Source organism: Opisthocomus hoazin, chromosome 28, assembly GCF_030867145.1.
Source record: "Opisthocomus hoazin isolate bOpiHoa1 chromosome 28, bOpiHoa1.hap1, whole genome shotgun sequence".
Lineage (NCBI taxonomy): Eukaryota > Metazoa > Chordata > Aves > Opisthocomiformes > Opisthocomidae > Opisthocomus > Opisthocomus hoazin.
In genome coordinates this window covers 3,144,853-3,170,916 of record NC_134441.1, presented here as the reverse complement: position 1 = coordinate 3,170,916, position 26,064 = coordinate 3,144,853, and the positions used below count along the sequence as shown (strand labels likewise).

General features: G+C 46.2%; 1 protein-coding gene across 3 annotated transcripts in view; it reads right to left on the bottom strand.

Moving 5' to 3' along the window:
- Nucleotides 1-26,064, bottom strand: part of TMEM230 (transmembrane protein 230) — a 43,173-nt gene that overhangs the window by 13,480 nt on the left and 3,629 nt on the right. The window contains exons 4-5 of one of the 3 annotated variants that reach the window (XM_009936564.2): nucleotides 25,202-25,347; nucleotides 24,094-24,760 (exon numbers count right to left, since the gene is read on the bottom strand). In XM_009936564.2, the coding sequence (XP_009934866.1) occupies nucleotides 25,207-25,347 (141 nt within the window). In that variant the 3' untranslated portion in view covers nucleotides 24,094-24,760; nucleotides 25,202-25,206. Of the gene's footprint in view, nucleotides 1-24,093; nucleotides 25,348-26,064 lie in introns of those variants that run through there. The other 2 variants (XM_075444754.1, XM_075444753.1) reach the window with 2 other exon arrangements.

Sequence of the window (26,064 nt, the reverse complement as noted above, 5' to 3'; positions counted from 1 at the left end):
AGTAATAATTTTCAAGGCAAAACCACAACAAAAGAGTAGTGTGGCCAAAGCCGTATACTCCAAAGGCACAGACCAAAGCGCTTCAAAAATTAATGGCGAAGGAACGCGCTTTCTGTGACCCGCTATTGTATTCACCACGTCCATGCACTCAGTCAGACGCCTGCGTCTTTCTGGACCTCCAGGTCTGCTCGTAATGAAAGGCAAAAGCTCAAATCATTTTTCTTCTAAGAACTGACAAAAGTAAAACCTGTTTATTGGTCGTCGTAGCACCATGCGAGGTCGCTACCCTTAAAGCATCATTACCTTCACGTATTCCCAGCTGCCTGGGGAAACACTGTCAACTTCAGCATACGCTCAGAAGATGACAGTATACGGCGTGAACTCAAGTATGCAAGAACTCAGCCAAGGGAGCCACCCACAACTGACCCGAGAAGCCTGAGTATCTAATAATCCTACACCTAGTAAGCTACAAACGAGAACTCTACAGCCAGATTTCATACCGACGACTTCAATCTCTTCACTTCTCAAACACCACACCACCCAAGCACATCCTAGGTGCACTCACGGGTTCCAGCCACGAGCAAACACCCGTGATCAGCCCAACAGCTCTGACCTAAGCGATGCCGCAGATCAAAAAACACGGTGGATATGCAAATTTATATGCTAAGTCTAGACCTGAAACATCTGCTGGTGTTATCTGCTGAGGCTGCAATTATACAATTTTTTGGTCTTACTTTGGCATTATTTTGCTGTTATCATTTAGTTCGTACACTCATGTTTTTGCTTTCTCTCTCTCTACATATATATAACTCCATATCTTGTTTTTTGTGACTGCAAATAGTTTCAAAAGTGTGGGCTAAATCTCTGTACAGAAAAAAAACAGCAGACTGCTACTGCTATAGGCTGTGCAAAGAATGTGAAAAGTTCTATCCTTTAGCTGAAGTTGCTGTTATTTTCATTTTCTAAAGGCAAAACATAAAAAATGTTCATACAGTCTTGAACTCAATAGACCATTTGCTCAGATGCCTAAAAATCTACCTTCACTAAATAGTGAGCAGCCAGCTTGAAACCTCAAGCTGCGGACTAAATGTTTTAAAATCGGGGGAAAAACAGCAGATAGCCATACTTCTGTGCAGCGATCCCAGGATCTCCATCACGGTTCAGTAAGCAAATGGCAAACGCAGCTTCACAGCACTGCCCAACTGCTCCAGCAGCCACGCCGCCTCCTCCCACCAATCCCAACCTCCTCCAGCTGGATTGAAAAAGTCTTTTTAATCTTCAAAGCATGGCCACAAGTCAATCTCAAACTTAGCACACTTTTTAATTTTGTTTTTAATTATCCAGTGGGGAGAGCTATGCCCTCCTTGCTCAGTGACCTTTCATTCCTTCAAGATTATTTCAATAAACGTTTCTTGGGAATAATCAGCAAAATCATACCACTTGCAGAGGAAATGTTTCAAGGCTTCCAAGCGCTGAGGGGGAGAGACAGCATGATTGCTTGGGTGCTTTTGTGCGGCTGGCCTTTGCTGTGTGACACATTACCCTCCGTTCTGCAGGCCAGATAGCCTACGGCTTCAGACTGCTGACCGCTGTGAGCGCCATCCCGACACATCTGCTCAGACACCTTCCCAGGAGCTGTCACCGTGCTGGGTTTTAGAGTCCTTACGTGGGGCCAACCCCCAAAACTGCAAGAGAATTTCTGTCTGCTGGAACTGCCAAGAAGCAGGGCACAAGCAGATCATCTATTATTGCCTCAGAGTGGTAATGGATGCTATTATTAATTACACTGGCAATAATAGATGCTATTATTATTACCGGTAACTGTTGGCCAACTCTTTGTCCCATGAGTTTTGGTCACCAAGCATAGCTTGGTTTACCACAGCTACAGGGAAAAATTAAGTCATCACTGCCGTTAATGATTTTTAAGTTAAACCAGCACTACGCACTCTCTGCCCACATACTAAACAACTGTATGCAATCCTGTATTTGATTCCCACACCTCAAGCTAACCAATTACTAATTTATTAATTTCACAACAAGCCAAGAAGTGTTTATAGAGACAGGCTTGTGCTTAATCAGACTTGCTGGTTAACTTCCCGTACTCATGTTTCAGGGAGGCTTAGGTGAAAGTGTTTACGCGCACAGCGATGATCCACTTCCTCATAAATGTGCATTTGTACCTCTCGCCCGCGGCTCCAGCAGCTAACGTGATGCCACCAGTTCAGCCCGCTGACTCCACCGGGACAATTAGTAAGAGGTAACTAGGACCTGCTGAAACCCCGCTGACATCTAACCTGCACGTCATGTAACATGTTACCCTGCAGAGATCTAAGATGTAATTTAGTCGAACAGCTTTGAAGATTTTCCTCCATACGTAAGCAGTTAATTAAGAATGCATTAAACATATATTAATGCATTAAATATCCCTACAAGCAACAAAGCTGTTAACGAAAGCTAAGTGAATTCTTGTCCAACTGAAGGAACAGAAATGGAACAGCCCACTTGATACCAACCGATTGCTCAAGAAAAGTACAACAAATTGTAATACTTTGACAGAGTTCACATTACTTGCAATAATATTCATGCAAACCACAGTTCACTGAAGGAAAGCTTTTTTTTTAGCAAGACATGCCTCTTCTGAAAAAGTATCTTGGCAACATTTAGTAGAAGACTTTTTTGTGATTTTTGCCAGTAAACCAACCCTTTTTTAGCCAATATACTGCAGCTTAAATATTGTACCTTACTGGTTTATTCATCTTCAAAGCTCTTTTGCGGATGTCTGTATAGCACTACTTTAAAAAAAAAAAAAAAAAAAAAATCACAATTATCCTTACTTAATTGGTGTCACTTAAAATGTGAGAATTCTTTGCTGCTACTATTTGGAGTAATATCATTTAGGTATACATTCTGCCCTCAAACAAAACTTCCCTTTTGAATAATTAAGAGAAAAGACCACTACAGACAGAGTCTCCTTTGAAGGTACCCACATGCTGTGTGTCTCCATAATAAATCTATTACCTGCCATTCACCAAAACATTATCTGTCACAACAGCCTCCAGAACAAAAACAGTAATTAGACTCGGCTCTTAATACGCTGTTCTGCAGTCTCCGATTCAACGGGTTTAGAAAGCAAGGAATGGCGCACCTAAGCAAGATTAAAAATTGGTTAATATTGATCATAAAATCTTTACCAAAACCAAACAGCCAAGAAGAGCTCAGATAATACTTTGGGTTTAGGCTCATTTTTACTAAGCAATTTCATAGAAGGCTTAACTGACAGCTTTGCTTGATTTGATTGTGCCTTATTAAGCACCTTCATGAAAAGCATTAAATGTGTTTCATCCCTTCCAAAGAAGAGGAAGACTCATTAGCCATGGATGTTTACAAGTACCCAGGGCTCAAGATTACAGGAGTTTCTCCCCGTCTGCAGAAGGGGCTTTTCAGATCTATGTTTTTACGAGAAGGATCATGTATTGTCTTTGAAAGTGCCCAAGCTTCCACCCTTTGCTTTTTCTGATATTTGCAAACAAGGCAGATGGACAACGAAAACGTCAGCTCATTTGAATGTCTGACTTGCGAGAGCCGACTCGGTTCACATGCCTCAGTCAAGGACTAGCAGTCCAGGAAAACTCAACTCATAGGGCCAGTCAACACCAAACATTCTTATTTATACCAAGCCAGATTTGCTGTTTTCTATGTCTGAAATGAATACATTGCAAATAATTCCCATTCATTTTTCAGTTTCCAGCTAGAAAAAACAACAAACAGATACACTGTCTTACTACAACCAAACCAGAACACTTGGGTATTGTTCTTTGCATTTTGGGTATGTCCTTGGACCAGCTGACCTTTAAAGGTCCCTTCCAACCCAAACCATTTTATGATTAAAAAACCAAAAGCTACCTCTCCATCCATATACCTCTTTTGTTTGTATTTTAAAAGCATCTACGGGCAAGTTGAAATACATTGCAGGTAACCAACAAGTGTCTAAGTCAAAATAAAGCAAAACCTAGTAGAATTATATTGATAACAACAATTACAATAAGAAAATATAGTAATAACTATTATGCTCAGCATAATCTCCCAAAATTCCGCATACGAAATTGAATGGTACCCATGCAAATATATGCTTCCAGTATCAGCCAGTGACGGATAACTTACTGTTCCCATATAGGAAAGGACACAGAAAAGCATGAGAATATTGCAATTATGTCTGACAGTCTGATCCTACAGAACAGGGCCCTGCAGCTCCCACTGCTTTCTTGCCAGTCTGAATCCCAGTTATTCCTTTGGTTTGGCCTTCATACAACGAAACGCTCATCAGGAAACAGTACTCTTCAAGCTGTTCTCAAGAACTCTCATCTGTTCAAACACAACCAAGCAAATGCTTCTTGCATCAGCAAGATCTAGCTCAACTTTCAGAAACAATTCATTTCTTCTACTAAAAGGGAAAAAAAAAAGGTTGCTCTAACTTGTGAAGCAGCTGGTGCTTTAGAGTACAACCACCACAAAAACAAGGATGTATTTTCTTTGCTCAGGTATGGTAAGCGACTGAATACAGGATTCTCCACACAAAAGGCAAGTAGTAAACAGTGCAAAAATTGTAGAAATTATTACTTTTTTTTCCTGTCATAGGGATTCACAGACTCCATGGAAATTCAACCCTTTTCACAGCACAGTCCATTAAGCGCTGTTAACTCTGGGACACTTTCCTTTTATTCACAGGTTGCTAACTTTGCAGTGCATGATTTTATTTCCATTCCAAGCTTCTGAATAAAAAGTGAAAGTCATGACACTGAGTCACATGCCTGTTTTTATGAGATACTCCATCTGACCTTGAATACTGGTAAGAACATATACACACCTTTTTCTTTAAAAGCACAGCAAAACAGCAACACTTAGCTATGTGCTTAAATACAAGACAGCACGGGTTAAGGGACAAAAGGAACAAGGCCAGAATAAAAAAGAAACCCTTCAGATCGCTACTTGTGTGCTAGAAAATAAAGAGCACTCAGTAAAGATGTGCTTCATGGCAGACTGCAGCGGTCAAAGCTTCCCAGCATTTCCTTTCCCATTGCTAACACCGGGTCAACAACGGCACCCAGAGCACTGGAAGACTGGGATAAACTCACTAACGGCACGTTAACCGCCTCGTCATATAAACACAGCTAAGAGCACACTTGGTAGACCGAGGGTTTAAGGCACCTTCCTGTTCAAGCTTCTGACCTGCACCTGATTCTCTGAACTTTTACAATCTTCCAGGCGTACTAATAGCCAACATACTGCTAAAACAGGCCTTACTGCCCTAGGCTGCCACTTCACAGCCACGCAAAATAAGAGTAAATCCAATTAAAAATGTGTTGCTACATTTAGAGCCCAAACTACCCAAAGCATCCACACACGAGGGTAATGCCCAGGAACGGAAGTGCATAAAACCCCCCTGAAGTTGCTATTTACTTACTTTCCTGCTACGCCAGCACCGCTGGCTACCAAGCATTCTCAAAACGCTTCACCCAACTGCTCGAATGACACAAGCACTGCAACAGATTGATTTAAAAATAAATTCAGACAACAAGTTTGGGGGATATGCAGTCATTCGAAATCCGTTTGGTGAGTCACTACATTTCAAAACAGTCAAAACCAAAATAATAGTGAGTCAATCTCTCCTTCACCATCTATACTAATTTGAGCCCATACTTCAAGTAGTTTTAATCTACAGCAAGCGTAAAGGAAATGGGTGCTGAATTATAACAGTCCTTTTTATCACAAAGGAGGTAACAAGCAAATGCTGGTTAAATCCAAACATGCATAAACAAGTTCAGTTCTTGCTTTCATACCACACAGAGTTCAAAAATACTCACAGGTACCGTGCTGCTCCTCACAGCTCCTCCAACACAATTACAACTGGACTAATCTGCTCCCATCTGCCCCTGAAAATACAACTATCAGACAGAGCTTGTTTTCTCAGGCATTCTGCTGACGCAAGTACAAGATCAAAGCATCACTCATTCAGAGGAGAAAGATATATCGGTCTCCGTAATGCACAAGCTTAAAATCCAGCCGCACCATCATTCTACGGTGCACGTGACCCGCTCTCACCAACACACGTCAGTCTTATTGCCTGCTTACTAACGTAGGTTTTGCGGGAAGAATAAAATACGCTGGCTGCCCGAATGCGGCACGAAGAAATTCGGAAATTCCCTTTCACCAGAACAGGCCAAAGTTTATTCTCTCCTGAAGCAGTTTCATTAAAATAAAAGAGTAAGACCAGACACTTGGATGCTAAGTGCATTCCCCCTCTGCCCTCCACAACCAGCACTTTCATCTCCTGGCCTGAGAACTGAGACACAAGGAGATTTAGATCATTGAATTTCTAATTATAAACCCATTACAGACTAGTTTTACAGTTACCTCAAGCCCAGCCATTCCTCCTGCAAATAATGAAACGGAGCTGTTGGATAGGAACAAACGGGTATTTCCACACGTTCCCGCTGCGTGGGATGGGGACAACCGAATCGTGTGGTTTGGGATTCCCTCGCAAGAGCCCGGCTGGGACCTCAGCGGCCAGTTCGTCCTTCCCGAAACCAGAGCAGAGTTTTCAAATCCCATTACGCCCAACTCTACTCTGGGGCTATGGAAGGAGCCAAGGAAAGAGTCACAGCTCTCTGCAGACTCAAGGCGAACGATGATTCACTATTTACTAGACTGACGGCAACATTCAGTACCAAAAAACAAGCTCATCAAACCTCTGAGAGCGCACCGGATTAGAAAACCACGAGAGACGCATAGCACAACGCTAGGCACACTGTATTTCTGATGCCACAGACATTTTTATTGCCATCTGGCAAGAGAAATGGCCAAAATTATTGTTGAGTGCAAGGAATAAAACTGGAGCAGGCGACGTCTTAGCTAGAAGACTAGTTCTCCCTGCTATTTCCTCTCCCTACCAAGTGCCAGTGATGTTTCGACACCCCAACTCCCTTTCCCAAATAGGCAATTCTACTGCTTTCATGGTCAAATTACCATGGCAAGAAATCCACATTCAGATTCATCTCTAACAGACGAACATTCAAACAGCAGACATTTTCTTCCCATAACCTGAAAATGGCCAAATATCATCAGATTTCTTTCCTGCTTCCAAATAAACCTTGTCATAAGACAGCTCATAACAACTAAAAATATTTAGCCATCAAGTAACTATGCTCCCAGCACTGACAGAAGTACTACGTGCAGTGCCATGAAGTTAGCACAATGTCTTCATGCGCTTCACCCCTGGGAACGGCTAGAGAACATGGCAAACAGCTTTCATCTTAAATGATTTATTTTATTCCTGTCTTACTCTACATAATGATGCATCTCTCTTTACTCATCCTGACTGTCAATGTTTTCTTCCTGCAGCTTTTAAGTAAAATAAAACACACTCTAACTGCTGTCAGACTGTTTCGTGACCACTAAGGCTTCATAAATAAGAACATTTGATCCAAATAAATTTTTCCAGCAATACACGAACCATCATCTTCAATGGAAGAAAAACCGTTCTGCGCAGCCACCTGCATTTTCTCTTGTACGGATAAATGCATAAAGAGATGTTTGAAAGAAAAATAAACACACTGAAGAAATGGCCCCACAGAATCTTTTAGGGCTTGAGTTTTTGCGCTATTTTTCTTACGTGGTTCAGACAAAGAGGCTGACAGGAACAGCCACAGCAGAAGATGATCTTCCAAAAACCACCTTGCCTGGGACACTGGTTTGTCGCCTGCTATGGACTGGAATAGCTCCTGAGGGCGTGCGAGTTGACTTTGCCCTGTACACACAAGGATCAGAAGAGGTTAACTTCTGCAGTTGAGCTTGGGTCATTAGAGCAGCTTAACAGCCACTTCAGGAGGAATTCATACTGAAGATGGGTAAAGTTTCGCCCATTTAGTTTTCAACTGCCTCCAGCCAACTCCCACAGCACAACAAAGCCACTCCACAGCACAGTAAGAAAGTCCATTACACTGAGGAAGTTAACAGATTTGGCTATACCAGGAATTAAAAAAAACATACTGACCGAAGGAAAGAAAGAAAGCTCAACACTGTCTCATTTAAAAACCTTTGCAAAAGTAACTGCGTACAAATGCAGCATCTTTTACAGAGTCTTCTAAACAAATGTGGGGAAAATCCACACTCCTTAAGTTTTCTGTTAGGAAAAAAATAAAAAATTCTCAAACACCGACATTTTCTTAAGCCCCTCCTGAAGAAAGTAGTCTCCAACCAAATAATGCCAACAAAGACGCGACTTTTCTTTCTCTGCTGGAATTCAGCTTCATCTCCAGAAGACAGAAATTCTCCTATTAGCAGTCTTTCAAAGGCCCCATACACATACAGCACTCAGTACAGCTCTAGGGATGCACACGCAGGTCTACCCGCGGCTCAGGGAGGGGAAGGAGCAGGTAGAAATTCTCCAGACGGATCTGGCTTCAATATAAAAGCAAGGCTTTTGCGGGCTAACCCAGAAGAGCTCCCTGACCTCACAGCCACCCATACAGGGGTTCCAGCACCACCGAGGGGTCACCGCAAGGCTGGGAGCTCGCAGACGGTGTCGGACGGGGGCTGCTTAAACTGGTGCTGTCACCAAAGGAAACCGTCATCAACCTCCGGTCCAAATGATCTGAAAAGCTGTTTCTTCAGATTCGTTTCGGTACTGAAGATGCAGAATGAGCAAGAGGCCGGTACTTGAAGAACCTTACTTCCACCCAGCTCCTTACATCTGTTCAACATGAGAGCCGGGTGCCTTGAGAACGCAGTTCACCAAATCTAAGCCTAGCTAAGAGCAGGGCTTACAGAGAAGTGACAGACCGGGATGGATTTTAAACCACACGAATGCAGCCTGTTAAGGAACAGGGAGCACAACCCACCCACGAGAATGGCAGTTCTTAACTCCTTCCCTTATCCCCAGGGCTCTGACAAGACATTTTCAACTCCTAGCTGCATCTTTTTTAAAGCCAAAGGCTTGTTTAAACCCATGATAAAAATATCAGGGCTTGTTTAACCTCATCGCTAGCCCAAGGTTGAATTTTTTCCAGTGCATCTCCATGTTAATACTGCTCTAATTTCAAGCTATCTGGATCATGACTCGAAGCTAGGAGAGGGTTGTTAAGAGCTCATCAACCACTAATCCAATTGTTCTACATATCTCAAGGATTATTTTCCAGTTTACTAAACTGAGCTACTTGTTGCAATAATCCTTTATCTATAGTGAAATCACTAGGCAGATCAAGGTGCTCGGCGTTAAGTCTAGCTCCGGCAGCGTGCAGCACTAACTGCTCTAGTATTTGTTCTGCTTCTCCGCTAGATTTTACAGCCTGCATCGAACTCCAGCTGCCAGAAAAACCACTACCCAAACCAGCTCCTTTTTTTTTTTAAGCTTAAATTGGGTAATTTAAAGCTTGCTCAAGGACAGCACCACCGTGCTGCAGTGATGATACACAGACATATTAAGCTCCCTGTGAAAACAGAGCATTTGGTATTCTTATTTCAGCTGATCAAGTTCAATAGCAAGAGGGAGTCTAGCATTTACCTGGCACCGAACTCATGCTAAGAGAGGCAGCTGCATGTGGCAAATGTTAACATGGAAAAAAATTATCAGGCGAGGTCTTTACCTTGTCTTAAACACATCTGGGGACTTCCCCTTCCTGCCAGAATCTTCTGCTGGCTCTGCCTGCAGCTCCCTTTCGGGTCAGGCCCTGCCTGCGCTTACCTGGCGAGGTTAGGGGGGACGCTGCACGGGACCCCAAATGCACTGTCTCTCTTCCCAGGCTACAAAATGACAACGACGGCTCCAAAATGAAAGGGCAGGAACGAAACCGTCCGAGCCTCTGCCTGCACTCCCATTTTTTAGAAAAAAAGGCGAAAGGCACTGACAACAGAAATACACGACACAGACAGGCAGTTATCGTTCGGTAGGTAAAGAAACCTAATCACAGGTTTCCAACAAGCTTTGTCCAGGCAGTTTGCTGCGCTACCCACATCACTTCTTTCTACCCAAAACGTACCTTAACACAAAAGAAAAACCACTGAACGGGGCTCGCCAGTCAAAAGCAGAAAACAGAAATATTTACTGCCACCGGGGGGGGGGGAAAAAAAGCCAACCACAAAAGCAAACAAATAAATAAAAAAGAGAAAAAAATAAAAGCACCCTTCAAAGCATATCACGAGAACGGGATCAGCCGAGAGAGCCAGGCCACCCCTCCAGGGCCAGCGAGGAATTAACCTGCGTTTCTCCATCCCGCCCGCAAGCCGACAGCTCTGCCACCCATTTTGTTTCAGATCACAAGGAAAAAAAAAAAATAATTAAACAACCCGATGATCTGCATGGAGCAGAGGAAATAACACACCCACTCCCACACCCCCCCCCCGAGAAACCCCCCGGGGCCCCCGCCCGGCCGCGCAGGTGCCCCCACCGCAGGTGCCCACCTCAGGCATCCCCTCTCCCGCCCGCCCAGGCCGTGCCCCGGCTCGGCGCCCCTTCCCCTCCGCCCAGCAGCGGCTGGAGGCGATGCCGAGCCGCAAACCGCGGCACGCAGAACGCAGAAGGGTTTAAAAGCTAAATATGAAATAAAAGGAGGAGAGGGAGAGGCAGGGATGGCGCAGGAACCGCGCGGCCAAGGTGAACGGCGGCCGGGCAACATGGTGGAGGGTGCGGGGGAGCCCCGAGCCGCCTCCCCGGCAGGAGGAAGGGGAGAGCCCCGGGTGCCTGGGGATGGAGCGCGGCTCGCAGGCGGCGGCGGGGGGCCGGGGTGGAGGTGACAGCGGGCGTGAGGCGAGAGCGGCGAGCGGCGGCGGGCTGAGGGGAGAGCGCGGCGGGGGAGGCGCCGGCCAGGCTGCTCCCTCAGGGCTGGCGAGCGGCGGCGCCTCGCCCGCGGGTGGATGAGGAGGAGGAGGACGGGCTCACCTGCCATAGCGGGGCTGAGGGCGGCAATGGCGCTGGGGGCTGCGGCTCCGCTCCGCTCCGCTCGGTCGGCGGCGGCGAGTGCGGCGGGGCCGGGGCCGCCCCGGCAGGCAGAGCACGGGGCGGGCCGGGCCCCGCTCCGCCCCCGGCAAGATGGCGCCCGCCGGCCTCCCGCCCGCGCTGATCCCCTCAGGGCCCGGCCGCCATGGCGGGCCCGGGGAGGTGCGTGACCCCAGCGCCGGACCGGGGGACGAGGAGGGTTCCCGAGCCCCGGGGGGCTTCGTCTGAGGGGGGGGGGGGGGTCCCTCCACAGTCCCCAGGAAAAAGGCGCTCGCCTGCTGTCAGCACAGGCTGCCCTCAGCCCTGGCCCTTTCTGGGGTTTGGGTTGGGTTTTTTAAGGAGAAATCCAGCCTTCAGAATAGGAGAGTGAGTTTAAGGGGGGAAAAAGAGGAAGGCTAAGAAAGTTGAGCCCCCCCAAGAGGTGACACCTCCACCACATGCACATCGCTTTTCCTAAAACCTCACTTTTCTGAGATTTGGACAGTTCTCTGGGCAAATGGGACGCGATCCCGCTCCAGCACAGCAAGTTGGGCATTTTCAGACACACCGCAGACATCCGCCGCTTCAATACCCTGTCCCAAAGACTGAAGCCGCTCCTCTCGGCAAAACCTGAAATTCCTAATGGGTTTTGGTAACTCACTTTAATTTGTTTTCTGCCCTTTCCAGGAGACGCCGTTCTCAGACATGCCCGGAGCCAGCCCGCTCATGGGAACGTTTTGCTGCTCGGTGCTTTTCTGGGAAGCCAGGGCCAGTAATTTCCACCTTTTCTCCCTCAATGAAACCGTGCTACGAACGTGGGGCTGCTAATTTACAGTAGGTGTCCTTGAGATAATATTGACCCGTGCTCAGCTTTCTCCCCCCGCAAGCCCCCTTCATTATTTGATTAAGGTGCCCTGTCGCTGGCAGTCGATAGGGAAGCCTGTGCTCCCCAGCCCAGGGACACTAATTGTAATCCATTGCATCATTTTACCCAGACCTGCAATTCTTTGTTGATCTTTCAGGTCTTTGCCTTCGCAGCGGGTCTTTGCGCAGAGTCTGGCTACCAGGAATGCTTACGGAGTATTTGTTCACCAGCTGTCTAACCCCTTCCACCCGCTGCCCCTATAAAGAGGGTTTCATCAGATCCCGTTAAAACCCAGGAGCTTATTTTAAGACCGTAGACCCTACAAGGCCTCTGAAGCATTCGTGCTTCTTATCCTCATGCATCATTTTTTCCACATTCACTGCAATACTCTCCTTGTTAAGCTTCTAAAAGGCTTTCCAATGAACCATATGGAGAACTATATAGGACACGGGTAAGTCACAAGGCAACTCTTCTGCTGTTCTAGATTATGAATATCGATCCCTTAGCATTATTCAATACCTGGCTTTATCCCAAACATATACACAGAGTTTGTGCAGCTTTTAAATGTTAATAGCCTGTGTTTGTTAGAGGAACACGGAGCTGTGATATAAGGGACATTTTAGTAATGCAAGATTGATTGAGACTGCAGCAGTTTTGCTGTTGACAGGGGTTTACACAGGAAGATGGATCGTATGTATTCAGTGATGCAGTCTCCCTACGAGGACTTCCTGAGTTCAGAAATCATTGGCAGAGACACAGCTCTATATTTCTTTTTTTTCAAGTGTTACAATTTTCTAACCTGCCCTGCCCCAGTGGAAGATGGCAGAGTGAAATACAGGTACTACGGCAAAAGATCAGCAAGTGGGAAGTTCAGACATGTGCATCAGACTGAAATTTAACAGGTAAAGAGGCCTTGGGGTCATGATAATCCCAAGGACAAGCAGGGGAAGGATGATCAAGGTGAATTTAGCACTCCAAGAATTGAATTTCACATAGCTAGACCCCCTGGAACCACAGGCTCAAACCCAGCAAAGCATTTTTCAGCCCTTTATTCCTCCTAAGTAGATAAATTACCTTCCAGGTGGCCTTCTGTACTGTCAAGTTTCAGAAAATGCCCCAGCATCTTACTCGTTCAGGGAGCCAGAGCCCGTTTTATGCTGTCGCACTGTCCTGCTGTAGAAGTAAAAATAATTTTACTGGGATCATTGGCATATATCACTTATGTTATTAAAATGTAGTGAAGAATCACGAGGTATTTATAAAAACATCCCATCACTTTCTGCCTGAATGATTCACAGGACCATAAAAAAGTTGGAAGAATCAGAGACACGGGATGTGCATGTGCGTGTCCTTCATAACAGTGCTATCAAGAGAAATTAGCAGTCATAAATCATTTAATGTGCAGACCTTTGAGATCCTAAAGGAGACACCTTCGCTTGGTTGTGTTCTTTTCTATGCTACATCTAATCTAGGAGTTTATCTGAGCTCCTCAAAGCTCACCCAGGGATTTACCTCAACAGGTGAGGTGCTGCTGCATCTGGACAGTCACAATAGAAGGCTATGCCAGTCTTCCCAATTCAACCAGTGTAAAATACCTATGCATCAAAAAATGATAGCCTGGATTCCTGCTGTAATTGCCCTAACTGGCCTGAATTCCTGTAACGCTGTTTTTCTTCAGCTAAGACTACAGTCCTGGAGTCCCAATTCCTCCCTCTGTTCTTTGTACTAATTAGTCATTATGCTTGCTTTCACAACACAGGATAAATATTATAGTATTAATGTAATCACAGTAGTAACGATTAAAGAGTGCATGAGCAAATAGTGCTTTATGATACTTGCCCGCCTGAATCACTGCAACGTCTCCACAACAGCGTGCAAGTAGCAACTTGGTTTTGCAGTGAGGTTGTGCCCATGCGGAGCTCGAAGTCTCCATAAGGAGATCCTGCTGTGGGACAGTCGATCCTTTAGCCCAGGCCATGTGTCCTTCTCCACAGCCAGAGAACGCAATATTATTGCGATAATCGGAGGTAACCTTTAACGAGTATGTTCCCCAAGCACGCCAGCTTTATTTTGTTTGTTTCTTCATGGCTTTGTGCAAATAAAATGGTTAAGGATGGGACTACAAGAGGTCAGGGTTTTCTTGAGATGAAGCATGTACATTAGTGACATAAATTTAAACACTGAAATGTTTTTGGCTGGCATCTCTTCTGTTCACTCAAAATTTCCATTTTAAACCAAAGTGTTGCCTCAATCAGGACATGAATCATTGATCTGAGTACAGGATCTCCAAAAGACCAAATCAAAACTTCACATCCAGTTATATCCAAGGATGATTCCCAATTCCCCATCTTGTTGTTTTGTTGTTTTTTTTTTAAATCATAAAACAAAGAACTTAAAAACCAGTTTGCCTCACATCAGCATAACAATATTTTATATGAATCCTACAGATGGAGTCCAGGACTTAAGAACAACCCAGCACACATGCAGGTGGCTAACAGGAGTATCTTTTAATGGCTTACACAAAATAAAAATGAAACCCCTGGTATTTCAACAGCTGCCTAGGAGGTAAAAGGGAACTCCCCAAGAAAAGGCGAAAAAAGTTAACAGCTCGCCAACAGTGATATTTTTGCTTCTTCCTCTGGAGTATGGAGCAGTAACTGTAAGAAGAAGAGAATACTGAACTGGGCAGACCCCGAGTTTCTGTTCTACAAGGTGAAGAAAGCAAGAGGGAATAACACTTCTTAAAAAATGCTGTCTACCACCACCTAGTGGGAGAGACCACTTCAGGTTCCTTGACCTACATAAATTTGTAGTTTATATCGGGGACAGCCATGACTCGATTGCTGTCCTCCCCCGTCCCCTCCCGCCCCCCCCAGTGTTATATGGAAATAGAGCTAGCAAAAAAATTATTTCTTTCTAAGAACTGTTGCTAAAACGGAACGGCATACGTCCTGGTCTGTCACCTGAGCTAAATCCTCAGTTTTGTCATCTGCAAAACAGCGGTAGTAAGACCCAGGAAGAATTTTATGAGGTTTAATTAGTGCAAAGTGCTCTTAATAGCAAAGAGAGCTTTTAGTCCAAGGATCTCAGCCTACTTTGGTCCAAGTACTCAAATTATTGAGGCTTCAGTCAGTGATCCAAGAGGCAGATGTACTGCTGTGCTTGCTGTATAGAAAGATAAATAGCAGGGGTTGCAAAGTTACAGTTGCCTGAATTCACATAATAAATCAATAGATGAGCAGGAGAAAAAAAATCTGCATGGTTGCAGAATTGTTGGATCCCTGCTGTTTCTGTCAAGACAGTTTTACCTCTGGTAGCTCTTGGAGAGAGGAGACCTTCCTTCACATTTGCATATGCAAAATATTTTAATAGAGATCAGATTCTGGCAGCCAGTACAGTACAAAACCCAGAACAGGTTCCTGTGCTGCTCAGACCACAGTGGCCACACGGTATTCATTCAAACCTTAGGGAACATAGGGAAGGGAGAATAATAAAGAACACTTACAGTAACACTAACTCAGCTGGACAGCTCGTGCTTTGGATGAGAAGCTAATTTTCTTGATGCTGATGATGTCTGGTACCTCAGGGGCCATACCAAAGAGATAAGATTTAACTTGCTGAGTCAGGAGGAGGGCCTGTGTTTGGCAGAGGAAGGACGAGATGGGCTTAGTCACCTCTCGGAGCTCATTCCCAGTCCTCTTTTCAAAAGCACAGCCCCTGAAACCAGGCAAGGGAGAGTCCTTGCATCTTGGGAGAAGCGGGAGCAGGAGGGGGCCAGGAAAACAGAATCCTTTTATCCTCGTTGTTCTCTTTCTGCCAGGTTCTAGTTGCCAGTACCGCTGAATCACTGAAGCCCCATCTCCTGACTCGGAGATGTCATGGCAGCAGAAAAGAGTGGCCTGACAGCTCCTGACGTTTTTCCTTTGCTGGTGCACATTTGCACTGGCGGTTTTGCTTGCAGCTACCCGTCGGATAAAGCCTATGTCATTTGGAGAGATGGTCTCCAAGCAGGAGACAAGCTGGGTTTTGCCACCTTGCATGGAGTTCATGCGTGGCTGTTGTTCAAAGCTGTGGCAATAAGTGGCAGCTTCTGGTGACAGACGCATACCAGGAGGACCAGAGCAACTTATTTCCACTTAATCTACTTCCAAAAGGGTGTGGGCATGGTGCACAAAATCATTTTTAAGTCCACTAGAGGAATTTCATAGCGCAGAATGAAACAGGTTTCCTTAAGCCACCTGTACTGGGAGTTCAAATGAAGGTCCTTTACTTTGCAAAGAACAGGCAGCAGCACCCTCGTGGTTGCTTACTCATAGCTCAGCAGAGAAGTGATAGCAGAGAAAATCCCTGTTTTAACCTTTCATCGCTTGAGCCCACTTACAAGCAATTCTGAAAGAACATCCACAATCTGTTCAAAGAGGAAGGATGCTCTTGGATGTTGTCATTACTTTTGTCCTCCATTTCTCCATGACTCATTTAATTCCTCATGTGAGCATCTAATAACAAAAACACCCAGTGATGTCAGAACGAGAGAAAAATGGTTGCTGCAGAACCAACCTCCTCTAGCAAGTGGCAAAAGACAAGATAAATGAGTGAGGAGCTGAGGCACCAGTTAAAGATTGAAACAGGCAGCACCACAACGAGCCCTCTACAAAGCTGCTGCTGGAATTGGGCTGTCTGTGTCACGCTGCGCAGGCACTGGGAATCAGCATTTGCACACAGCTAGAAAAAGAAGAACTCCCTGATGCAGGAGGGAGAACTGGGCCCAAACCCCAGCTCAATAGGCAAATCGAGAGCTGGAAACTGTGGCAATACTTTTCAGTTCCTTCTTCCCCTGGCAGCTGAACTAATGCTTGTCACAGGAGCGCAAACCAGGCAATTATAGCAAGCGTGGATGCCACAGGGCTGGACAGGCTCGCTATTTATAGTTCCCTACCAGCAGAGCTTTCCCACTGTGCCGCTGCACACAGGTTAAGGTACAGTCCATGCCTCGAAGGGCTCACAGTCTAAATAAAAACAGAAAGAGGAAAGACTAGCGACCCCTTTTATGATGAGAGCGAAGACTCAGAGATGAAAGGCTCAAAAGGAAACCCACAGCAGACCTGGAACAATGAACTCCAACTTCTCCCCTGCAAATTGCCCTTTATCCTGTTAACTCCTTCCCCACCTGAACTACCACCTCTCCACTGCTCATAATTAGTCCCAAACAGTCCAATACAGTGTCACTGAAGCATTCTTGCAAGCTCTGGCCCGTCTTGCCACTGTTAAATTATTTTCCCTACAGCAGATGTGGGAGAAGGGATGGGCGCCTGCTCCTAACTCCCTCCCGAGACCTGGGCCCACGCCCCGTTGCGTCGGACCAGGGCAGCATCCCGCCGCGCTGACCCTTCGAAAGGGATGATCGGCTCCCAGGAGGGGAGCAGGCTGCCAGCTCCAAGCGTTCAGTGTCTCAGCCGACGGCAGATGCAAGTCACAGATACTCTCCTTTGCTTCGTGCAGAGGACTAAAACACAAGCTGTTTGTTACACTGAACTTTGAAGTGTGTTCTTAGCAATTTGAAATGCAGTCACCCAAAGATAAACCTTTACAAATACATTTTTTTTTTGTATTTGAAGTTGGAGACCATCCACTGACCTATTTTTAGGCAGAGATTTGAACTGGCCATGTTACAATCATGCCTCTGTTCTCGTGCAATAAAATGCAGAGAGGACTCACTTGACCTGCAGCATCAAACACTGAGAAAGACAGACATTTGTCTGGAAAGAACCACCCAAAATAGCAGTGGGGAAGTCATGCTGTGACATGAACTGTTAGTGTCGAGAGACAAAAAAATTAATATTCTAGGAGCTGGTAGACTTTTTCCAATGATGTATTAATGAGAACAACTGCAAGAAAACTATATGGTGATACTAACTAGTATTTGTAGGTTTAAGGACCTGAGATCTTTCCCTTTTACACTAAAAACACTACATGCGTAAAAGTAAGAAATCATCCTTGCTGAGGTGAGTTCTCAGCTTTCTTCAGGGATTTTCTGAACCCACCTGAATTTTCCTGTGCTAAACATGGCTTTTACTCAGAAACTGATGCTCTTGCATGAGCAAACCCTCTCCGGCAGCTGGGTTTTGATCTATTGGTTTGACCGCTTGCGTTAAACATGTAACATGGTTTGACAAATGCAAGCCTGCATCAGGATGGAGCACGATGGAAATGCTGCATCCTGTCCCACAGGCCAGGGGCAGGAGAGGAATTATCTGCCCTGGTAACAGCAGATGGAAAAGCACAGAGGCAGGGGGCAGGATGCATTTGCAAACATTTCATGTTCCCTAAACTTTTTACAGCCCCTCATCAGGCTTTGCAGTATCTGAAAGTAGACAGTCATTACTATATTCATCTTCTGTCTTTCCCCTCCTTCAAGCTGAGGAAAGAACCCAGAAGACCTGACTGTGGACACATTAACTTCCCACCATCACGTCAGTGAGGCCGTGTGTACCACGCATCTCCCACTGACAAGGAAAGAAAGGTTAATACCTTGCATGACAGGTTAACAGCATGATTTGCAGCAACAGCTTAAATAAATGGTTGCAGGCACGAAAGACTAGCAGGCAGCTAATCCTTTAAAGACTTATGAGCAGCTACTACTTCAGTCCAAGTAAATATTTCAAAATAAAATTAATTCGTGGTGACTAGTGGATGTTTTTTCCTTCGTTTTAACAGCCCAGGCTGAAATGGCAATTCCTCCACAGAACTTGTGCTTTCAGTGGCAAAACTGCTGTTTCGCAGAAGCAGAAAGAATCCTCTCCAAGAAGATTCACGGCAATTTTGTTCCTTACTGTAATTGCAGCAGGACTGGAAAAGCTCTGTATAAATCTCCCAGGTCTGAGTTCCTGTCAGAAGCAAGCTCCAAGAGCAGCCTTTATTCTGCTCCAGCGATGGAGGACAGCAGCAGGGCTCAGCATCCAACAGCAGCACGGCGTAGAGGAAGGAAATGTTCCCTTCCTGATTCTTATCATAAGTAAGCTCTGTCCACATCAGTCACAAAAAAGCCCTCCCAATAATTGCCTTACTGCAATTAAAGGAAGTTTCTTAACACCTTCCTATACGCGGGTGAAAGCATGGAAGCAAAGGCCTCAAAAGTAACAAGTACCTAACCAGCACAAACCAAAGTCTGCCTGAGCCCAGAGAAGCAAAACAGTCAACGATATCATTTGGAAGCAATAATTTCTAATTGACAATTTAGCTTTTTTTCCCCACAAGATTTTCTTCCCTTGGCTCCATCTCAGAACAAAGCCACTTCTCTTGGGAGGGAGGAATCTGTCACGGCCCACTGAACCGTCTGGACTATTTTTAGTTAAATCCAGCATTCCTGAAAACCTCAGGCTGCTTGCGTATAAAGGAAGGAGAAGGGAAACCCTGGGAATGCGCTGTGCACATCCCTGTTTCACACGAGGAGCGCAGAACAGGGCATACCATCTGCCTGGCAGCATGAAAGCATGGCTGGGCTGAACGCAGAGCTCTGGGGAAAAGGCAAAGCACATCGCTTCTCACCAGGTAGAGAAGGCAGAAGACGCAGGCGGGATTGCCGACTGGAGGAGGCAAACCAAAGGTCTCTGCTAGCGGTCAGGAGGCCAGAGAGATCCCATGGCCAGGCAATGATTCTGTGATTATAATTCGCACTTACCCACTAAACTGCTGAGCTGCAGCCCCGGAGCAGAGCACTGAGGAAAGCGCCAAGTGGAGAGGCAGGATCAGCCAAGGAGTCCCGAGGTGCTCTGCAGGTAGAGGTGTCCCTGGGAAGGGCCAGAAGAAAGCCTGCGGAGTGGTTTAGGGAGGGGCAGAAGCTGTGAGGGATGGCTGTATGAATGAGCTGGAGCTTGGGACTTTTAAGGACTAGGCATGAGGGGGAGGAGTATGGAGAAACTCGTTCAAACCAGAGCGTAAGGGGAGCATAGCACAAATCTGATTAGAAGGGACAGAACTGTTGTGCCGAGTCATTTCTTCCTGCCCTGCAGGCTTTTTACGTCGTCTTTTATGCTAAGCAAAATCCGTATCACTGTAAGAGTAGCAGTGTAGCACCGAGCCTCCCAGTGGCAAATCTTGCTGAATTTGGCTAATTGCAGTTGACAGAGAGCAAGCAAATCCCGACCGCAGGGGCTGGTCTCTGTGTTCCTGCACGATGGGTACCAGAAAAGCACTAGAGATGCTGTCACAGATTGTGCTGTTTTTTTCAAGCAAAGCATTTGTTTTATGGCTATATTTATAGCCTAGGGGTCGTATCCAACGTGCTCCAAATGAGTCATCACATTCTCTCTCCCTCTTCTCCGCAGATGTTTCGCACAACTTCTACCGAAATATTTTCAGGACTAAGATCAGCAAGCTGCTGCCCAGCCCAGCCTCCTTCAGACCACCCAGCTCTGTGGACAGTCAAACTGCACAGCACCCAGCCAGGCCCCGAGGGTGACGTTATCAAAAGCATAAGAGGAAATAACAAATCACTGCTGAGAAGAGATGAACAAGGAGTTCAAAACTCAACTTTCTTCTTGCTACATCACCACAGGACCAGCAATGGGCCTTGCTCTCCCCTCCCTCCCATGAACCTCCATCAGCACAAGCACATGGAGAATCTCAGAGAAGGATCAACAGTGATGCCAAAAACCATACATAACACAAGGGGAGTTGCTGCCTGGAGTACCCCACCTGCCTTCCCCGGATCCAACTGCAGGGCCTGCAGCTGCTTCCCGGCAGAGGGAATGATGTCTCTTTACAAGGCTTTTTGTACAGACAGATGCAAAATCAGGAGCCTGTCAGGAGCACAGCACTGCTGGCTCCACAGGCCTTTAAACAAAGAGGTGAGAGACCAGCACAGGGCGACAGGCCCTTGGAGGCTGTGGCTTCACTTCGACTCAAAGCTCACATAATCTCCACGCTGGCGAAACACCTCACCGCTCCCTGCGTCACTCCAAGCAACCTACAGAAGCACAATTTCTGCCTCTTCTTTCAAGGATTTATCAGAACCATTTGTATGATGCTTTGGATAATTCTGGCTTTTCCTATCGCTCCTTTCCACTGCTGAGTTTATCTCCATCCCTCCATTTTCGCCAGGACCCCCTTTCAGGCAGGCATCCTCCTACAAGATCTCCAGAAAGTGGCATTAGCCATGAGCTTGGAGATGCAGCACTAGACACGATGCTTGCCATAAACCCTCGCTGTCCCCAGCCTTATGCAGTGCCTGGGTTGGCAGAGACTGCTGTGTTGCTTTTAGCACCATCTCTGGGTGTGAAGCCTCTCCTGGAAGCCCACTGAGGTCCCTCAGCCAGCGCGTGTGCACCAGCTTGACTCCTTAGCTCTATGCTTGAATGTCAGCACTCGGTACAAGTCTGCTGCCTGACTTCCCTTCTCAAGGAAAACTGGCTGTGGGAAGCCTTGGAAAATCAGTTCCACATGGCATCTTGGAGCCAGGAGCCCCTGGTGGCCACCTCCCTCAGCCGGTGGCATGTACACCACCACCAGTGGTAAGCAGCCTCCTGGAGAGGAGAGGAACAGGCCGCATTCTGCCTTGGGGAGCACAATGTGCTGTTAACAAGGAGCCATTGCACATGAGGAGCAGAGAAAGAACCATTGTGGATTTAGCATCAGTTCCCAGGGCTCGTAGTTAACATCTGCAGCTACCCAAGACTGTCTCCACTGCTACCTTGCTCATCCCCGCCAGTTTGCTCACCTAGATTGTTCCAACAGCTTGTCTAAAGGGAAGTTTCCTCTGATGTGATGATACTTGGGAACTTTCAACTAGCTTTGTTCACTCCAGATGGTTAAAAAGAAATAAAAAATTAAAAAAATCAAGAGATTTACTTAAAATGAGTCTTCTCTTTTATAATGCATTGGGGGAAATTTCTCTGGGACAGAGCACTCTAGAATTACATTTCCAAATGTCTTTCCAGCAACTTTATGGTATTAAATTAAGTATGTAATCATATACATACACCATACACCAGCAATAGAAGAACATCACTGAGGATATGTGAACTCAAACACTCAAACTAGAGAAAAGCCTAAAATCCAAGTGCCTGTTCTTTCTCCAGAGTTTCTGTGCATAATAATATCCTGTCAAGCTATATAAATGCCGACTATTTTTTCCCCTTGGAGACAGCTGCCTTACCGAGTGCCCAGAATGGATGATGCTCAATAAAGAAAATAGCTATTCAGTATTATCCTCATTCATCAGCGTTCGGCCAGTGCCTTATTTGTCATTCAAGCCCTGCTCTAGAACCAGAAACTTCTTCACAGGCATTTTCCTATTACCCTCCTCACTGCAGCGAGTCAGTCAGTTCTCCCCAAACCCCCAACACCCACGATTTCACAGAAAGGGAGCTGAGGAGGAGCAGAGCCGTCAGCTGTGGGGTCTGGCAGCAGCATCTGGCCCCTGGGCTCAAGGGCAGGGTACAACTAGGCATTCAGAGAGTTCGGGCAAGGCAGCCAAGGAGCCAAGCCAGCCGCGAAATCATGCATGCAGGTCCACAGCACAGCAGGAGGGGAAGATTAAAAAGATCCTGTTGTAATGTATCAGCACCAAGGCACTGAAACAGCCCCATTTGGGAGGAAAGCTTCATCCTTATGTAATGTTCTAACAAATAGAAGAGCTGACAGCACCGATTACACTCAAACCTACACCAGAGGAGCTATGGTAAGGACCAGGCTCAGAGAAACAAAATGTTTGCAGTAAGATTTTCCAATAAAATGAGAAATAAATGCTAACTTGTGCTATTTTGCAAGAGAAATTTGAACCCTGGCTGTTAGCTACACTGCAGCTAGACAATTAATAGAGATTTGAACACCTAGAGACTTGTACTCTGGAGGAAAATCATCCTTAGAACACAACAGGTTAATCAAAGAAGGAAGTCATCTGGATCTACATTTTTCCAGTGGCAAACATACCTTTTTGTCTTTCCCGGAAGCGTCTCCTTTTTTCCAAAATTAGATATAAAACAATCCCTGCAGAGAGGACAATTTCCCTGTGGCCATGCCTTGTACAGACAGCCCTCTGAGCATTAGGGCAGGGCCTGTTCTTATTTATACACTGTGCTGCCTGAGGACTTTGCTTCTGTCAAATAAAAAAATAATTAATTGCCTTTCCTCCAGAAACATCAGCACCTTCTCCTATCCCCTATATTTTCTTATCCCTCTTAGCCACCGAGCCTTCCCATCTTTCTGCATCCTACCAGCCCCACTTGAAAGCATCTTCTCCCTTCCTCTTTTCTTTTTCCATTTAAACTTCCCTTCCACTTCCTCTCCCCTTTCCCAAAACCCAAACAAACCCACATTCTTATCCCCTAATAGAGGCTGAGTCATGGTTCTGCGTCAGCAGCCACTCTCCTGGCCAGACCCAGCCTTAATTGACACATTTCAGCTGCTGCCAAGCAGTACGTGACAACATCTGGGAAGCAGGGCTGCCATCGGCCCAGGGGCCGGCAGCGTCAGGAACGCGAGACGGGCGAGAGCCAGCGTGACGCAGCAGAGCGGGAGAGAACGTGCATGGAAAGAGAGATCCTGAATTCAATCAGCTACTCCTCGGAGTGCAACACCGGGGCACACGCAAGCCAATGAAGTCAAACAAGGGAAGAGATGCAGGTTAAAAAAAGATCTTGGCTCAGGCTTCTGGTTTTATCTAGAACGCTGGCGGAGGAAAAAAAGCAATTTTAAGAGTCCTTTCAGAGCAAGGCGTTCATCCAGCACTGTTCTCGTCTCAACATCTCTGTGGACCTGCTCTGCACTACCAGTGGTAATTGCCCCTCTTCCTTTCAAAGGTTTTCAGTCCATGCGAGGCACACCTGACAGTTCTGGAGTATCAGTGCCAGCCTGGAAGCCATATTCAGACAATGTTACACTGCACAGCAAAAGGAACTGGCTATTTGGACCCTGGAACAAAGCAATTACAAGTCTGGGGTCTTGGCACGTTTAATAAGGAGTGCGTGTGAGGCTCAGAAAGCAAATCCTGACCTTCTGGAGAAGCACCTTTTCCCGCCGCACCCCGGGCACTCTGGAGGGTGATCCCAGGCCCCCAGCTCTGCCTCCAAGCCAGCCAAGGGTCCTGGAGAGCAGATGGAGCCGTTCTAAAGCCGCCGGCTCAGCAAAGCCTAATGCTGATTGCAGTGACTGCATTAGCAACTGGAAGCAGTAGGCAACAGCAGATTCAGCTAAAGCCTTAATCTGGTTGCCCAGAACAGTTTCCCGAGCACAGCGAGATCTGTGGATGTGAAAAAGACAAGCTTCTATTTGTACACAGAATATAGTGAAGTTTATTCATATTAAATACATCTAATGTGTCACTACTTGTCACATACTCGTTCTCCAGGACACCGAGTTCATCCCCACTCCAGGAGACAGACGGTTTTTACTTGACATAAAATAGAGCTACCAATCTGTTTTCCCTGAATAACGTATCACTGAAGCTAGCAAAACAATACAAACGGGGTTTATTCAATATAAACTATGGTCTAGGGAGTTATGCACAGCATGTTGTCTAGACAAGGACAAAATGATCCCAAGGATACAGACAGACAGATGGAATTCGAGTGTCTCCAATATCCATGCTCAGTCAAATCCAAGATTTTGGGTATTTAGACACTCGAGTCCTGGTCCAGATTCCAATTCTTCTCCCTGTATCCATCCGGTTTAAAATAACAAGGAAAACCCAGCAACAGTCCTTTTAAAGGATAAGTGGATTTTGCCAAAAGTAACAGTGGCGTGGGAAACAGCTCGCTTCTGAAGAATGTGTTTGCTGAGTGAAGAAGCTTGGTCAGTCTGACAAGAGGAGTCGTGGAGCAAATGCACTACGTGTAAATTATTTCATGCAAGTGCAGTTTCCCCGCTCTTGCACACATCTGACTTCCATTACTCCAGACAAGCACAGGACAAGTGGACTGGAAGCATTTCTGATGGACAGAGAGCAAAAGGAGACCTCAACTGTGGTGTTTGTCACCAAAGGTAAACCCAATGATAACCACAACCTCTCTGAAAACTAAAATAAACTCTACAAAACAGTTTGAAAACACAAATATCTTTGCTGCTCTAACCAGCTCATCTGTTTTTGGAAAATTGTTGGAATTGCCTTGCCCAAGAAGAACTTCTTACCAGCAACCAGCATTATGTAACCAAAAGAGGAAAAATACAACAAACCACATGTTCTTCCCCCCTAATGTTGCAACCTTTTTGGTCAAACCCGCAGCCCCCGGCTGAAAAACCTGCAACACCTCAAAACCAGGAACTGGCATCTGGTGACTGATACACTTCATCCACAATCTTACGCCTCCCTCTGATGTCCAGGGTAACTAGCAGCTCTTACCGCCCACCTAATTATAAACGAAATTAAATACATTGTTCAGTCATCGAAGTCCGGGATATCGTCGTAGGAATAGCCCCGGTAGCCCTTGGAAGCGTAGTACGCAATGCGCAGGTGGTAGAAGCCCGGGAGAAACACCAGGATCCCGATGATGAGCACGGGGATAGCACGGTCCGTTCCCTGCGGCAGAGAGGAGAGACACGCAAGCGCAGTAAGAAGAAATCTTTACCAGGGGAGCCCTTCCTTTTTCTGAAGTCCTGTCTCACCAAGCAAACTACCACAATTATTCATCCTCAAGGCAAAAACTAAAAAATTACAGAATCACAGAATGGTCGGGGTTGGCAGGGACCTCTGTGGGTCATCTAGTCCAACCCTCCTGCCGAAGCAGGGTCACCTACAGTAGGCTGCAGAGGACCTTGTCCAGGTGGGTCTTGAATAATTCATCTTAAATTGGAAATATCTCGGCTTTCTTCAGGCTGGGCTCTAATTCCTCTCCCTGGTCTGACATCTCCTCCTTGCTACAGGAAACCCTCAACCGAACTTCTCCTTCGGCTCGGAGGGGTGGCTCCTCCTGACGCTAATCACGTTGCAGAACTGCCAGCCACAGGCCGGCTGCTGCACGCTCAGCTGAGTGCGAGTTCTCCTGCCTGTGCCTGGACTGCTTCCGATAAAACCAGAACGCTGCTGTTTCCACACTGATAAGCAGCAGCTGCCAACTGTAAAGCAGTTCCATACGGCACAAGGTGAAAGGAGGAGCGTGCCATAGAGGAGCACCGAGCCAGCCACGAACAACAGATCCCCTTTCAGAGGATCACAGATACAGGGAGATGAGAACAGCGGTGCTGCGTCCCGTACAGCGGTCTGGTGTCTCCTACAGAAGGTACCAGAGATCTTCAC